The sequence below is a fragment of the Lycium barbarum genome, chromosome 1 (genome assembly GCF_019175385.1).
Source record: "Lycium barbarum isolate Lr01 chromosome 1, ASM1917538v2, whole genome shotgun sequence".
Classification (NCBI taxonomy): Eukaryota; Viridiplantae; Streptophyta; class Magnoliopsida; order Solanales; family Solanaceae; genus Lycium; species Lycium barbarum.
Window position 1 is genome coordinate 169,868,027 of NC_083337.1, and position 15,975 is coordinate 169,884,001.

Sequence of the window (15,975 nt, forward strand, 5' to 3'; positions counted from 1 at the left end):
TTGCATGCTCCCCTCCACCGCTATTCTCGACAACTTTCTCTCCTCCGTTCTCCGGCGCCAGCGACAAACGTCCTCCGACCCACACCGGCACAATGTGGATAATCTGTCCATTCTAAAATAAGTGTCGCTTTAGGAATTCAAGATCAAAGTTGACAAGTGTTTTCAATTATGCCCTTAACATTATAAAAGTAATCCTCTTTAATATTGTTAAATTCTCAAAAAACCTCTAATAAATAGGAATAGCTTAGTAAACTATATCTCGTAATATATATATTTTTTTTAATGATCATGAAAAGAACTAAAGTCACACTTATTGGGACGGAGTGACTATATGACAGGAGATAAAAAATGCTCCCCTTTGATAAATTTAAAGGACAAAACTGTTCAATACATACCTTATCTTTTTTTGATTTTCATTCGATGTCCAGTGCCGGCATTTGAGTCCGCTTATATCGGAATTCGCGCCGCGTAGGCTTCAATTGGGGAGAGGCTCTCTACCAAATTTGTTTTCATACCCAGAACTTAAACTCGAAACCTATGATTAAGGGAGGAGCAGCCTGCATCGCATCCTAGATGGTTGAAAACATACCTTATCAATTATTTCGAACCTACCCCAAATATAAGGATGATTTTCGTCATTTCACAAAATAATACCATGTGATAAAATTTTAAAAATTTACCATGGTAAAAATTTGTGGTGAGGAATTGTAAACAGTATGAATAATAACGGTGATCTTCAAAAATGAGAAAACAATGTCATAATTCTGCATGCTACACTCCACCGCTATTGTCGCCAACTTTCTCCCTTATCCACCGTTCTCCGGCGCCGGAAACCACCGTGCTCCGCTGCACACCGCCACGACACAGATAATAACCACATCGTACAAATGCAAAAACCAACCATGATCAAATTTCTTCTTTATGGGTAATTAAAAATAATCACATATTTTTATTTTATTTTCTATTTCTTTTCCGACATGTTTTGTAGAACCCAAGATTCTTGCACTAAATCATAATGATTTAGCCCTTTTCAACGTACTTTGGTTTCTTTTTTCTTTTTATTATTTTTTCATACTCGGTCGCCTTTTTTTTTTTTTTTTCTCCCACATTGTATTTAATTTGGGTGTTTCTCAGATTTTTTATCTGATTGAGTGGCTGTTTTTTCTTTTTTCTTTTTGTGAAAAAAAAGAATGATTTTTTCTGCAGCAATTTGGAGTTTAAATTACATGTACATTTGATTATGAATTTCTTCTCTTTATTCTGTATATCAGGGTGCTCCACAGTTTGCTTAAAGTTTCAAGAACCAGTTTTTTAGTCAAATGGTAATGTTTAGTGAATAAAGATTCAAAATTTATTCTAATTGAGGATGGATTTTTTATGGGTTGACTATCATTTTCAAGTATATGCATCTGGAAAAGGGTATTATTATCATGGTCTTGAATAATAATGGACAAAAATGAGATGTAAAATTGATGCAAATTGTTGAGTTGTTGTTATAAAGGAGAATATGAAAGAAGGAAACGGGCAAGAGGAATTGCCATCATCACCATATAGGGTATTACAACAAATCTCTGAAGAAGCAGTGAGAGTTGCTGGCGAAGCGTTACAAAATGTTTATTCTAGTAGTAGTTCAAAATTTGCTTCAAGTGGTGTTGTTGGACATAGAAGAAGTCGTAGCGAAATAGTGACTTCTTCTGTTCATAGAAGTGGTAGTAATTTCAATAAATGGAAGTCTCAAATGCAAAGGGCTTTGAAGAATTGGGGTTCTACTTCGCAGGAAGACAGCTCGTTTTTATCGTTTAATCCTGAGGTTTTGGCTAATCAAAAGCGACAATGGTATCAGCTTCACTCCAAAACCTCGGTATGCTAATGCTGCCTTCATATTAGAATCTTTACTGCTTGTAATTTTGTTTATGGCCTTTTTCGGCATGAACATTCTAAAATAAGTTGTATTTCCTGCTCTATTTTCTTGCTTGTGATTTAGCTTTCCGGAGTTTCCTTAACTTATTTTGGAAATTTAAGATGCTTTTTCATTGGACAACTTTTTTGGGGCAAGATGGAGAATAATGTGTTGAATCTTGACATAGACAGTTCTATGTTCCTTTTTTTTGCCCTGTAGTTCCTTTTTCGGTTATAAAATTCATAATTCTCTAAATTGACGTGTTTGTTCAAGAAAAATTCCAAGATGATTTGAGTATATTTAAACTCACAGATTTGAGACTTCATCTCTTAGCTTTAGGTGGAAAAGCTTGAGAGGGTAATATATAATTTAGTCTTGCTTTGACCTGTAGTGTTTAACATAGAAAGAGACTCCCGCGATTTTATTGAAGACGATTCTGAAAATTTTAGACAAGAAATAGTGGGATAAAGAAGAGATGCGCCATTTTGATAAATCAACTCAAATCACGAGGATAACTTTACTAATCTCCATATATTAAAGCAAGACAAAAACTTTAGCTTCACTTGTAAAAGTAGGCTCATAGAAATAAAAGATGCCATGTAGAATATTCCGGTTAATAAAGCCTGTGGCCTATAGAAGTTTGGAAGTACCTGGGAGGGGTTGGAATAGTATTGTCTTACAAGCTACTCAATGTATATTAAGGAGTGGAAAAGTACCAAGCAAGTGGAGACAGAGTAACTTTAGATGTGATATATAAGAGCATAAGAGATACTCAAAGTAATGTGTACTCTTGTACATTAAAAATTGAGAATCGTATGAAGGAATTTTGGAAAAGAATTGTAGTTTGTAGATCTAGAGACATTACAATAGTGATAGAGGCTCTGTTTGGATTTATGCCTCTTAGATTTACCAAAAAAGAAAAAGAAAAATTATAACGAGAAACTAAAGCTCGACACATGATATTTATTACCTAGAGAAAGTGTATGATAAAGTATTAAAAAATGTCCTTTGTTAGGTGGCTGGGGAGGAAATAAACCCATACCAAATGTATAAATGGTATAAATGATATGTTGGTAGGAGATATATATATGAGTTTCCAATAACCATGGTTATATTAGGGATCCTATTATATTAGGGATCCTCCTTGTGCCTGTACTTGTTTACTCTGGTTATAGATGATCTAACCAATAGTAAATGATAAGGTGTATTGTATTTGCAAACGGTATTGTGCTAACTGACGAAACTGGTGAGGGAATCACTAAAAAACTTGAACTATGGAGAAGCACTTCATTGAGTAAGGGTATTAGGATAAACAGAAGTTAAAATGAGATTAGATGTGATTTCAATGCCTAAATAAAAATAATTCAGATATGAATGGTCAATGTTTTAGGAGAATAGTTTGATAAGATTGACTTAAAATTAGATAGTTGTAATAGGAGAGTTATACAGGAGTATTACAATATGATAAGAAGATACCAAGAAGAATTCAAATTCCAGTCGAGGGAATAAGGTTGATGATCTCTTCCCATTTGCGGCTTAACTTCAGCCTTGGTGCAGGTATTGAGCAGAATATTCAAGGTGCGCAAGTTGACTCAGACATTATCGTTATTGGAATGAAGTTCCATACAATGGTTGTAAGATCAACATTGTTATATGAGAGTGTGTCTCGGGCCTTTTTAGGTCAACATATCCACAAGATGAGTGTCATAGAAATGCGAGTATCCTAATAGATGTATAATCTTATAAGATTAGACAAGATCAGAAATTATTAAGCTGACAGAAAGTGAAGTAGCACATATAGAGGATTGAATAAGAGAAGTTTGTTTGGGATGGTTTTCTTATGTTGGTGCACTGACACTAGGCCAACTATTTGTTAAGACTCCAGTTTATTTAGATGTTCTGTAGACCATCAGAAATTTTTAAAAACTTGAGGTGTTAGAGAACCTTAAATTATGAAGTAGTGGAATGAAATGGGCCCAAATAAAGTGTGATGGATATTGAGGTGTTGGACCCCAACTACTTGACCTAAGTAGCTTGGAATTGAAGCGTATCTGTTATAGTTGGTTCTGTATTTTTAAGGCTTTGCTTTTTCTCATTTGAAATGAGTTTTCTTAATTTTCCACTTTTATTAGCTTAATCTGTTGGGACTTTGGGCAGTCATTTAAATTAGGAGTAAGCTTGTATACTTTGCACATATCATTTATGAACATTCCCCTCTAGGGAGTAGTAATAGTTATTGTGTGTGTGTGTGTGTTTTTATATTCAGTAATTCTACCTAACTGTTTTGGGTTTGAAACTAGCCTTCATCTCTGACATATTAGATAGCTCGTGAAATTCGGAGGATCATATTTTACAAACAAATAAAAACTTATGTGCAGGATTATAAGAAATATAAGGAGCCCGACGCGCTTTTTGAGCACTTTGTTATCGTTGGTCTTCATCCAGATGCTAATCTTGAGGATGTCGAGGATGCATTTGCCAGGAGAAAGAAATGGGAAGTACAGTTAGAAACATCTGACATGGTGGATTTCAGAATGCTTTCAAATTGTGGTCCTTCAGTTCCATCTCTAGAACCTCAGGTTTGTCTACTTGCATAAATTTGCATATTTATGGTTTAGAAGTCAAATTCTGCTTATTAAACATGGGGTAGTTAACCAAGCAGAAATGTTCACACTTCTTATGTTTAACAGTTTTTCATCATGGGCTTGAGCATTAATATTCCAGTTATATTTTTTATTTCCTCAAAAATTATATCGAAGATCAGATTATGTCCCTCTTTTTAAGTTGGCAAAATGCTCTTTTTTCTTTTATTACTATCAGGTTAAGAGTTGATGCTGTTTCTCTGATAAAAGAGGCAGATTTTCCTAGTGTGATTAAGTTCATTGTCTTCTTATAGCTGTACAGTGTCCATTGTTTTTCTTCTTATTATCATTTTCTTCCTCTTAGTTACGGTATCTTACTCTAAGTAACTCTCAAGCTGTTCCTCTTAGTTACGGTATCTTACTCTAAGTAACTCTCAAGCTGTTGTATGTTCTTGATCAAGACCGCAGTTCCATCATGATGAATGATGGGTGATCTTGATTGGTCGTAATTCTCGCTGCGTGTATGTATGTAAATATCCATTTTTGGCTTCAATACTTTACTTATATCTCAGTTATATGGTATGATTTGTTTTCTTGCTTTGGCATTATCCTCCTTTTTCTTTCCTCTCTTCCAGGTACTCTTCAAGTATCCTCCTGGAAAGAAGCTAGCCATGCGTTTGAAGGATTTGGCAGCATTTTGCTTTCCTGGAGGTGTTAAGGTGTAGTTTTTGCTGGTTTAATACTTTTCATCATCAGCGTATAACTTTTGAGGCATTCTACTTCTCAAAATTATCCGATACAGTCGAATTAATTTTCTCTCTTGCATACGTTCTCTTGTTTTCTCGCATCCGCAAAGAAATGGGTTCTCTCTCATTTATTTGTTTTCTTTGTAAACCAGGCACATGTGATGGAAAGGACACCGTCATTTAGTGAATTAAATGAACTGGTCTATGGCCAGGTACAGTACAATAATTTTTTTTTTAGATCCTGCTTGAAATTATAATGCTTGTTTGCACCATATCATATAATTATGCAGTAAGCATACAATTCTCCTCTTTATAGAAATAACTTATTTTTCCTTTATCTTCAGGAGCATTTAGGCAGAGATGACTCATCGTTCATATTTTCTCTTAAGGTAAAGCCCAAAGAATTTTCTAAATGCTTGACCTTTGATTTGGGATTAACACTTAGTTGATTCATTGGGAACTCTGGTGTTGTGCTCTTTGGTGCTTTATCGGTTGATAGATTGCCATATAGGTTGATACATCAGGCTCCTCATATATGAATCTTAGGCTATGCACAACTATAACTAGGTAAGTGATTATCTTATAAAGGAATACAAAATATACTACAGTATCAATGGAATATTACAGTACTATGATTTGCTCACATAGTAACAGATGGTAAGGTTGCTAATTTTTCTATAGCTTGAGCCCAAGATCATTGCCAGAGATGGGGCCTTTTAAATAGAGGTAAGGAGATATTTGGATCAGGACAAAAGGTAATAATGTAAATGAGGACCTCGGATTGGTGCAGGGAGAAGTACTTTTTTGAAGACATCCTTATGTGTAAAGGGACTGTAAAACTAGCCATTGTTTGACCTGGTTTCCTTTGCTGTTTGTATTTCTTGCACAATTTTTTTTGATTTGGAGTTTTGTCGGAGATGACTTTCTCTATTTGCTGTATGTGGTGCACCTAATGTTATTTGTTAGCTTTTGATTTTTGCCTCTCTTTTTCCCCTTGTGTTTTATGTTTGGTTATCTGTCTGCCTGTTAGTTTACATTAGTTACTGCAAAATGTTGAAGTTACCCTATGTGCTTTTCATTAGGTGGCAGACAATGCTACCCTGTATGGTGTATGTTTACATGTACCAGAAATTGTTCAGAGACCACCTGCTATCTATGTTTCTTCATCACCCCTTTCGCAATCATCAATCGGTCGCAGTCGGTTTTTGGTTTCTGCACCTCGCTGTTATTGTCTTTTAACGAGAGTTCCTTTATTTGAATTGCACTACGAGATGTTGAACAGGTTAGCCCTAAATTTCTTTTCATCAGCTGGTATGGATAAATCTGTACATTGAATATTCTATGCCATTTACTATATTATATTCATTTGAATGCAGTGTAATTGCACAAGAGCGCCTGAATAGGATAACACATTTTGTTAGTGAAATAAATCTCACTGATTTTATCCCCGCTGCATCGAAAATGAACGATGCATCAAATGCAAGCGTCGATTCCTCTTACAGGGATGATGAAGCAGATTGGACAGCTTCTGCAATACCAGTTGACAGTGCAATTGCTCTTACTGCTGCTGCAGCTGGGATAATTGATGACGATGAGGTTCCCTCATCATCATCAAAGTGGGAAGTTTCTTCGCCTGTAAGTCTCACTGCCAGTGAGGCATCAGATCATAGTCAAACAAGAGGATTTGGTAAGGATGGGGGAAGGAACATCCATTATGTTGATGATTGTGTATCTGAAGCCTCAGAAGTTCGATCTGATAGTACTGAAAGGGTTTATGGAATTCAAGACAATTACCGAACCCCTGAGAGTGGGCCTTCTGTCTTCTCAAAAGTCCGTTCATTGGAGCGTCTTGGAAGCTTTGAATCCTTATTTAGGTGGTTTTTAATTTCGTATTCTTTCTTCTATTACAAGGATAGTAGAGTTCATTAAATTTCTGGTGCGAGGGGTATATTCCGTAGGAAGGAGAGTGTTTTCCATGGAAAATGCTTTTAAGAAAAATGTTTTCGAGGACAATAACTGGATTCCTTATATATTTTCTTCTGTTCAGTACTTAAGCAAAAAATATTACCCTAAAAGCATTTGTGACTACTATGGGAGGTGGGGGTGAGTCCTGGAGGGAGGGTGTGGGGTGATGGGGATGGGGGCTACGGGGTAGGGGTGAAGATGTGGTGTGTTAGAGGGTGGGGAGGACACAATCAATGAAGAATGCCACTTGTGGACTTGTTTTTCCTATTTCCACTAGGGAAGTCATTGTCCTCAGTTTTAAGGTACTTGTTTTCCTAGAGAAATGTTTTCCAAAAATTTTGACCAACCGAACATGAGAAAATTGGAAAACCATACCAAACACTCCTTAGGTGTCACTTATTTCTTGCCTGAATCGAGTCAGATCTTTTATTCGGTTTCCTTTCTTGTTGAATGGACCATTATTGTATTCTTCTTGTTTCATCTTTGTTCGTTATCCAGCATATGTGAACCATAAACATTTCTCCTCATATTTTACCACTCAATCTAAATTAGTCAATAAGTTGTTTTCTTTTGGCAGTTCAGCAAGAAGTATGGCATCTGAGGAAGAGGATGATGACTTATTTTTCAGCAATGAAAAGGATGCCGGGTGTGAGATGATAATGGAGTGGGCTAGAGTCTGTATTCTTCTTCTCCACACAGAGAAATTCATGTTAGTGTTTGACTCACCTATGAGTTCCCACCTCGTCTAATTGCTTTATTGGTCTCTTGTGTAGGAGAATAAGAATGATTTGCTGCAAATAGTTTGTAGTTATCATTCCTTGCCCCTTCCACCACGAGGAAGTAAGATCATTTTTCAGCCACTCGAACATCTGCAGGCTATTGAATACGAGAGAATTTCAGTTTCTGAACTCGGAATTAGTGAGAAACATATGGGTACAAGAATGAATGATCCAGATGATGCTGCAAAGGTTAGGTCATTTCTAATTCATTTTTTTGGAATTGTAATTCTTTTCTTGCTAAATGTGATCGAAGTTAATATTTTCTTAGGTAAATTTCCATTTAGCCGCTGCTGAGGAAGCTGTTGGACTATCTATATGGACAACTGCAACAATATGTCGTTCACTTTCAATTGAGACCGTAAGATTTTCCTGGCTCAATAGTTCTTAAATGTAAGATTTGTGTATTATGCTCTGTCCACATGGCTCCCTATCTTTAATGTATGCAAAAGCATACACAAGCACGTTTCCTGTTTCTTACGGGAAAAATCACAAACAGAAAAAGAGAATGGCATTTGTCTCTTTTAACATCTCCATCTTTTTAAATAAGTTCTGTGTTATATAGATAGTTGGGCTAATGAGATGGAGGAATGTGGTTGAGCCATTTTGATGCTTTCTACATGTTTTTTGATGCCATCTTGGTGTAATATCAATAAAAAACTTTATATTCTGGTCACATTTAATCTTCAAATGACATTCATTATTCAGTTTGACAAGTAATTCTTCTTTCAGGTATTGGCCTTAATCACTGGTGTGCTTCTCGAAAAACAAGTGGTTATTATGTGCCCCAATTTGGTAATTTGTGTTTTATCTTGCAATCCATATGCTTTTGGTATTTCTTGTGTTTCCTGAACATTGCAAAATCTATGATACCTCAGAGCCTTATTCATTTTCTTAATTTGCAACAAGTACAGGGTGTTCTATCTGCTGTGGTGCTGTCTCTGATTCCCATTATTCGTCCATTTCAATGGCAGAGTTTATTCTTACCTGTACGTTCTGTAACATAACTATTACTTCTCAGCCTCGTAATTTAATGTCTATAATCTTTGTTGATATTTACTTTGCTGTTAAATCATTAATGATCACGGAAGGAAAGAGTTGTCTACCACTGTCATAAAGTTGATTATTTTCACATGCTTTTTTTTCCTTTCAAGGATGACGCCTTTTGTGTATGTTTTTCCCATCTCTATGCTTTCACACAAAGATTTTACTATCTTAAATCTGAAGAAAAAAATATCAAATCCAAAATCCTCTTGTATGAAACAAGGGACAAGTTTCCAAATACTATTATGATACTATGATAGTTAGATTCAGCCTTCCAGATGTTTGATTGCACAGTGTAAATTTACTAATATTTTATTCAAATATCAATATTCAAAAGAAAGTCTCTTAAAATTTGTTATTATCAGGTATGATAATTACTAATATTGGAATTGTAAAGACTTTACTGCTATTATTGTTCGTGAGTGAAAAATTATATATACATGTTTCTGTGTGTGTGTGTGTGTGTGTGTCTTTACAAATCTGTACTGAGATTCGTACATGCTATTTTTCTTCTTCTCCTCAAGTGACAATCATCAATTGATTTTGTTCTTTAATTTCAGATTTTGCCTGGGAAGATGCTTGATTTCCTTGATGCTCCCGTACCTTTCATTGTGAGTTTTTTTTTTGTCCTCATCCTTTTACTTCGTGAAGTTCTGCTACAGTATCATTGCAATCTTTAGATTGTCTAACTATAACTTATGCTATATATTTGGTTGGTGAATTGTACCTTCTATCGCACTAGACGAGTCAATTAAGTGCCTGAAGCAGTCAAATGAATATGTGTTCTCTTTTCTCTTCTGATTTTAGTATCTGTTTGACATCCGCATCAATGTTCAATCATACATACGTGTTCACAGAGCACTGGATGCTAATTGACAGTTCCAGTGGGCCCGCGTAAAGTGAGAAGTCTGAGAATAGTTCTGTGGCGTGCCTACTGTCCATGTAAGATAATGTGAGATCCTTTAATTTTTAGGTGGACTAGCTGATATCTCCTTCCAAATAATGTGGTTTAGAAAAGGGAAAAGTTGGTTAGGCATCCCTCTATTATTTTTCAGTGGGATTAGGAACTATTATTTCTTAGAGTTGCCCAAGAGGGGCTGAGGAAAGAACTGAAGGGCTAGAAGATGGGAAATGGTAATTTAGTTTCGAGACCTACAAATACTTGCATGCAACTTACATGCATGAGTTTGATAATGGAAGATGAAGTCAACCTTATTTGATGCATGGAACGTGTCAAGCCAGTCAAGACTAGTGAAACCGCTGCACCGTGGAAGAATTATAGCTTTCACATTGTTAAGAAAGCAGACCTTGAGCATAACTCAAGCCTAATACAACTCACCCTCAACCATTATGGGACACTTTAACACGCATAACTGCACGAACTCATAGTATTCTCCTAGCAGTAGCTAGTTTGATATGTTTTGCCTTGGCTTCTTCAAAACTGAGCTATTCAGCAAGTTAAATAGCCTTGAAGCGGCAGCTAGTCCAGGACACCAACAAGGTTGAAAGCTAACCGTTGAGTTTTGTGGTATCTGAGAGTGCCATCTTTTAGTCGTCTTCTTTGTGTTTCCGTTATCTATTTTTGTAAGTAATATATTGGTGTCAATAAATTCGGCCTACCTTAGGATTTCTGTTTTTTACTCGGAGGAAAAACTGCAAATCATATTCTCAATTTCACTGTCTCCTTTGTGACCAATGATTGGCAGGTTGGCCTGCAGCACAAACCAACTGATTTGAAGATGAAAAGCGCTAATCTTGTCCGCGTTAATGTAACCAAAGATCAGGTTAGTTGATTGTAGTTATATTTCATGATGGTATTCAGTTTATCTGGTAAGTGGTGGTCCCCGTAGAACTATCTCACCGAATGCTGCATGTTTTTTCTCTAGAACTCTGTCCCCCACGAAATATTTTCTTCTTTCTCCTTTTTATAAGTCTAGACCCGTGCTACTATTTTTCGCCTTTAATAATAATTTCTAAATAATTATATTGACAGAAGTTCATCGGTTGATAAAATCCATAGTATTGGCGTCGGATATGAAGATGCTTTGAATTTTTCTTAGCTTGTGCTTTCCTAGAGCATATATCTTCTTCTCAATATTTCTGGATGCTGTTTAACGTATTGATACTAATATCATGGGATTTATGCTAGGAGATGGGTCTGTGTATTGCTGAAACTTGGTTGTCTTAGCTTTCAAAAATTTCATCTTGTTATTGTTATGTTGGAGCTGCAGATAAAATCTTGTTACTTGCCTCTACTTCCTCGACGTAAGGAGCTTCTATCAGAACTACGGCCAATCCATGCCAGATTGTCACGTGAAGACTCTGTTGCTCAACGACGCCCTATATACAGATGCAGTGAAGTGCAGGTATCTATCATTATTTAACTTCTTTTAATTTAGTGCTTAGCCTGAGATTTGAATGCCCTGGAAAATTATCCTGTAATGTCACTGTCGAGTCATTAACTTTTTTTTTTTTTTTTTTTTAAAAAGTGTTCCAAATTTGAGTATACTTTATAGCACATCACTTTTTGCTGTAATTTGAAGTAGACTGTTTTCACTTCCTGGATGATCATTTTAGAAAGCGGTTTGACCTGATTACTCCTTTTTTTATTAATAAAAAGAAGCACAAAGTTAGTACTGGAATTTTCTGTACAGTGAGCAAAAACGCCCAAAATATGGCCCTCTTCTAATCATAGAGAGCCTCATTTACATGATCGTTATTACAACAAAAGCAAAATAACATAATACACTCTAACATGCTTGTTAGAATCTCTGTGAATATTCTAGAATATATGTAAATAATCTAAGGCTCTAGCCAAACGACTGATTTACAGAAGGCTAAAGGGCAACCAGGGACAACAAGAACATTATTCCAGAGTTAAGGAAGGTGAAGTATTGGCTTGATCGACTCATTGTGGTAGGAAGCGCCTGATTCCATGACCCAGGGTCCAAGTGTGGTGGAATGAATTATTCAAAGTTTTAGTCTATGAAACACGGGCTCTTAGACCAGTAATAGATATTTACTTACGGTTCCTCGTATTTCTTCAAGTTCAAAATATTTTGCAGAAAGGCCAATGACCTTTTGAAAGCTGATGCAGTTGCAAAGAAATGTTACTCCAAAATTATTAGAATTCTTATTTTTGAATAAATGGATCTTAACCAGCCAGCCACACATTTAGCTTTATCTTCCATCTTCACTTGCACCTTTACAAGCAACAACAACAACAACAACATACCCAGTGTAATCCCACAAGTGCAGTCTGGGGAGGGTAAGATGTACGCAGACCTTACCTGAACCTCTATGGGGTAGAGAGGCTGTTTCTGATAGATCCTGCACCTTTACAAGCCTAAGTATGAATTAAGATGTTGTATAGCATGATGATAGCAAGCCTTTCACTATGTACAGCCCACGTTTTTTACCTTTTTCTTTGGTAACGTAAACTAAAAAGTTCTTTATACAGCCTCAAAAAATGTTTTAAGATGAGGTAAAAATTTAATTAAAAAAGGTTTTATGTAAGTTTACATACTGTACAAATGGTGCTTGTGGCATAGCTGCCCTTTCTAAATTGTTTTAATTCTTCCCCTATGACAGGCTTTTCTCCTTTTATGTTTTTTGCTGTTAAATTATGACTAATCCGCAGACTGAAGCTGCAGCACAATTCTTGACTGTTATGCGGCGCTATTTGGAGTCGCTTTGTTCGGATTTGAGGTCTCATACAATAACTAGTGTGCAATCAAACAGTGACCGGGTATGACGGGTTTCCAATTGACCCCACATATCTTTTGGTAGGTTGATCTGGAAACGAGCAGTCTGAGTCCATTAAGCTTCTCCTATTATTTTTCAGGTTTCAATACTGCTAAAGGATAGCTTTATTGATTCTTTTCCTGGTAGGGATCAACCTTTTGTGAAGGTAAATCAATTTCTTTGTTATCTGTAAGTGGTAGTTATTTAATTGGCTTTTCATTTACACTTCGCCTGCTCAACCTTTTCTCGTATGTAGTGAAGTGGACTTGGCTAGGCTTAACTTTTTTCAAGAATGACCAACGTCACTTCCGTTGGGTGTATATTCTAAGTTAGTTCTATTCTGTAATTGAACTGAGTTCAGAGAGATAAAAAAATTATTGTTCGAGAGAAAAACAACTTGGATAAGATGCCAGCAATCTTGGTGTAAGAACAAGAACTTTTTTTTCCATGCCATGCATATTACATTCCATACACAAGGAGGAGTGACCTAAGCTAATTTCAATTTGGTCCTTATGTATTATGCTTTTTGATCGTAACTCGTAAGGCCATTGTTGGGTTAGTGTTCAATAACCCTCTTCTTCCCTAGCAAGTGTTCCTTGAGTCAGATTATTAGTCCATCAATGCAATGTCGCTGATGGGCAGGGGCGGAGCTAGGTGGGGGTGTGGGGATTACCCCTTCGGCAGAAAATTACACTGTATATGTAAGGTCAAATTTGGGTTTCGGGAATATATGCTCGGTAATGAACTTCCTTGACACTGTTGAGAAACTTGGCTCGGTGGTTAAGGGGGTTCAAGATTGCCCCAACATTGCAGGGTTAAATCTCACCCGCTGCACTTGCTGCATGTTTTCCCCTATTTTTAGGTTTGTACACTTTCAGCCTTTCAGGTATACTGTTATCTAGGAAAGACCCAAAATAGTCCTTTATATTTGGACTCTCACTCCAAATGGTCCCTATTATTTGAGGTGGAGTACTAATAATCCTTCATCTTTCAAATAATGGAGCAAATTTAGTCCTAACTAACTGATTATATCTATATATTCTCTGGAACAATAAACTAATTGCTACCACACACCATGGGGACACTTGGGATATTTTGAAGGGGTGAGTGCAAAAAGCCTCTAGTATTTTATGCCTTACTATGATCAGAAATGGTTTTGGCATTGTAATTTATTTATGTTTTTGTTAAATCTGATTAGCATTGCATCTCGCCATTATTCAGTCGTCTCAATTCTTTTATCATGCCAATATGCCCCAAAACCAAATGATCAATAAAAAACGGAGTTCTCCCCGAGTACAGACTTTGGGGTTGTAGGAGACCTAAGTTAGAGAATTAAGTAATTCGTATAAGTATTCAGATGTATTACTTCCCCTTTTGAATTTACTTGAGTCGAGGGTTTATCGGAAACCTCTCCACTGAGTATGTATTATAATATTAGTAATTCAATGCTTACACCGTTTTTAAGAACCTTGACTATTTTCAAAGTAATATATGATTGAAGGGGGGACACTTATTCATAAGGGAAAAAAAACCTTTAAAATAAAGTAAAACACTACAAAATGAAAGGGAAGAAAACGCAAAATTTTTTAAGAAGCGGTCGATGAGCAGGGCATAAGTACGAAGAAATGTTAAACAGAGCATGAGAAGGCGGGTTAAAATTTAGTGGGTTAAAGTTAGTTTTGTCTTCGCCGCTCCGCTTCATTTTTCCATCCTGTAATTTTCGTGTGTTTACTTTATCACATTTTGAACCTCTTGATAAAAATCCGGTTATAATGATTTTGTGACTTTTTTGGATTCTTTCTCTCGTCTTACTACTGTTTATCAACAAATATCGTTGGATGAGGTTCGTTTTATCCTTCCTTTGCCGTGTGTTAAGAAGGCAGAGACCGCCCCAGGCTGCCAGGGAAGCACTCTTCTTGTCGTTTCAACCTTTTCTCATATCTAATTTGGGGAGAGTCCGGGGCCGGTTGGTTGGCACTGGCTTCAGAATTAGGAGGGGAACTGCTTCCAAATAAATCAGTCCACCTGAAGCCCCTTCCTCCAGCGCCCTCAGGCGAGAGCGGGCGCTAGCTTCCTAAACAGGATTTTCTATGAGGTAGAGGCTGGATCAATAAAAGAAAGATAAGGCTAATTCAACTATTTCATTGATCCAAGGATGAATTTCCCTTAGCCCTTAGGCTTCAAGCTAGAAAGCCGAAAGCCTTTTAGTCAACAAGTACGGATTTTTAGACTGGCATGCCTCCGACACTGCTGATGGGTCTGTGTTTTTTTTTTTTTTTTTTGGGGGGGGGGGGGGTTTAGGGGGGTTGGGTGTAGCACTAGTTACATTAACAGATCTATCACTCGGGGCACAAAACCAGACTTCAATATGTAGAATAATTTCTAATCATCATCTGTTTCACAATCTTGTGATAATCTCTAACCTTTTCCGTGATACGTAGTTCATCTTTTTTCGCCTAGGCTGATGTATGATCTCATTGATATATTCTCTTCTTTGTTATGCAGCTTTTTGTGGATACACAACTTTTTACCGTTTTGTCAGATGCTCGTCTTTCAAGCTATGAGAACGAGTAGCATATTAGCAAAAAAGACGTTCTTGAGGACATGGGCACATTACTGAACTAACTTTTTGCCGTTGTATGTTATGGTATACCAATGCTGTAGCATATGAAGGCGCTCTGCACGGGCTGAAAGGAGCAACTTTATTCAGGCATGACAATGATAACATTGACAGTTCTTTCCTCCAAATTTTGAATGTACCAATAGATACTATCATAGGAAAAGAACCTGTGATCTGAATAGATCAATGAAAGTGAATTTTTTAATGGCATGATCGGAAAAGTTTGAAAAATAGCCTAGAAGAAGATCATCCCCACCTTTTTTGTGGGATTGATAGTATTAAGGCTGGTAACTTAAAATGACTTGAAAATATGTAATTGTAATTAGTTATCATGATTTAGCAAGAGCTGCTACTTTATACAGAGTTCCTATGTTATATTCTTGAACTTGTTCATGTCGACATTTTGGTCCTCTTAACTTCGATTTCCTTCTAGCAAATACTAGCATAGCTCGGAGCAAACGACCTGAAGGCTATAAAAGGACTACACAGTACACTCATGATAGTATAAATAACTTTTTACATTATTTCAATTTACCAATTATAACATATTATTATTATTATTATTATTCTATTTTCTAGGTTAGTATTATGCTTGCTA

At 36.4% G+C, this 15,975-nt stretch overlaps 1 protein-coding gene across 2 annotated transcripts; it reads left to right on the forward strand.

Annotated features, from left to right (window-relative positions):
* Positions 1 to 494: 494 nt before the first annotated feature.
* Positions 495 to 15,762, forward strand: LOC132607676 (uncharacterized). Of its 2 annotated transcripts, XM_060321764.1 has the most exons (19): positions 497 to 925; positions 1,272 to 1,861; positions 4,279 to 4,479; positions 5,118 to 5,201; positions 5,381 to 5,440; positions 5,573 to 5,617; positions 6,311 to 6,510; positions 6,605 to 7,102; positions 7,771 to 7,867; positions 7,967 to 8,161; positions 8,241 to 8,330; positions 8,702 to 8,764; positions 8,884 to 8,958; positions 9,574 to 9,624; positions 10,720 to 10,797; positions 11,245 to 11,379; positions 12,654 to 12,761; positions 12,858 to 12,923; positions 15,263 to 15,762. In XM_060321764.1, the coding sequence occupies exons 2-19, from the start codon at positions 1,508 to 1,510 to the stop codon at positions 15,329 to 15,331; spliced, it is 2,469 nt and encodes an 822-aa protein (XP_060177747.1). In that variant the 5' UTR covers positions 497 to 925; positions 1,272 to 1,507; the 3' UTR covers positions 15,332 to 15,762. The 2 variants fall into 2 exon arrangements, 1 of the variants encoding a protein (XP_060177747.1); XR_009570309.1 differs by lacking the exon at positions 15,263 to 15,762 and having other exon boundaries at positions 495 to 925; positions 12,667 to 12,761.
* Positions 15,763 to 15,975: the final 213 nt, after the last annotated feature.

Bases quoted from the DNA above. Each gene is read 5' to 3' on its own strand.
- LOC132607676 (XM_060321764.1), top strand. From the start codon at position 1,508: ATGAAAGAAGGAAACGGGCAAGAGGAATTGCCATCATCACCATATAGG. The intron at 8,331-8,701 runs GTAAGATTTTCC...TTCTTCTTTCAG, and splicing joins GTTCACTTTCAATTGAGACC to GTATTGGCCTTAATCACTGG. The intron at 8,959-9,573 runs GTACGTTCTGTA...CTTTAATTTCAG, and splicing joins GGCAGAGTTTATTCTTACCT to ATTTTGCCTGGGAAGATGCT.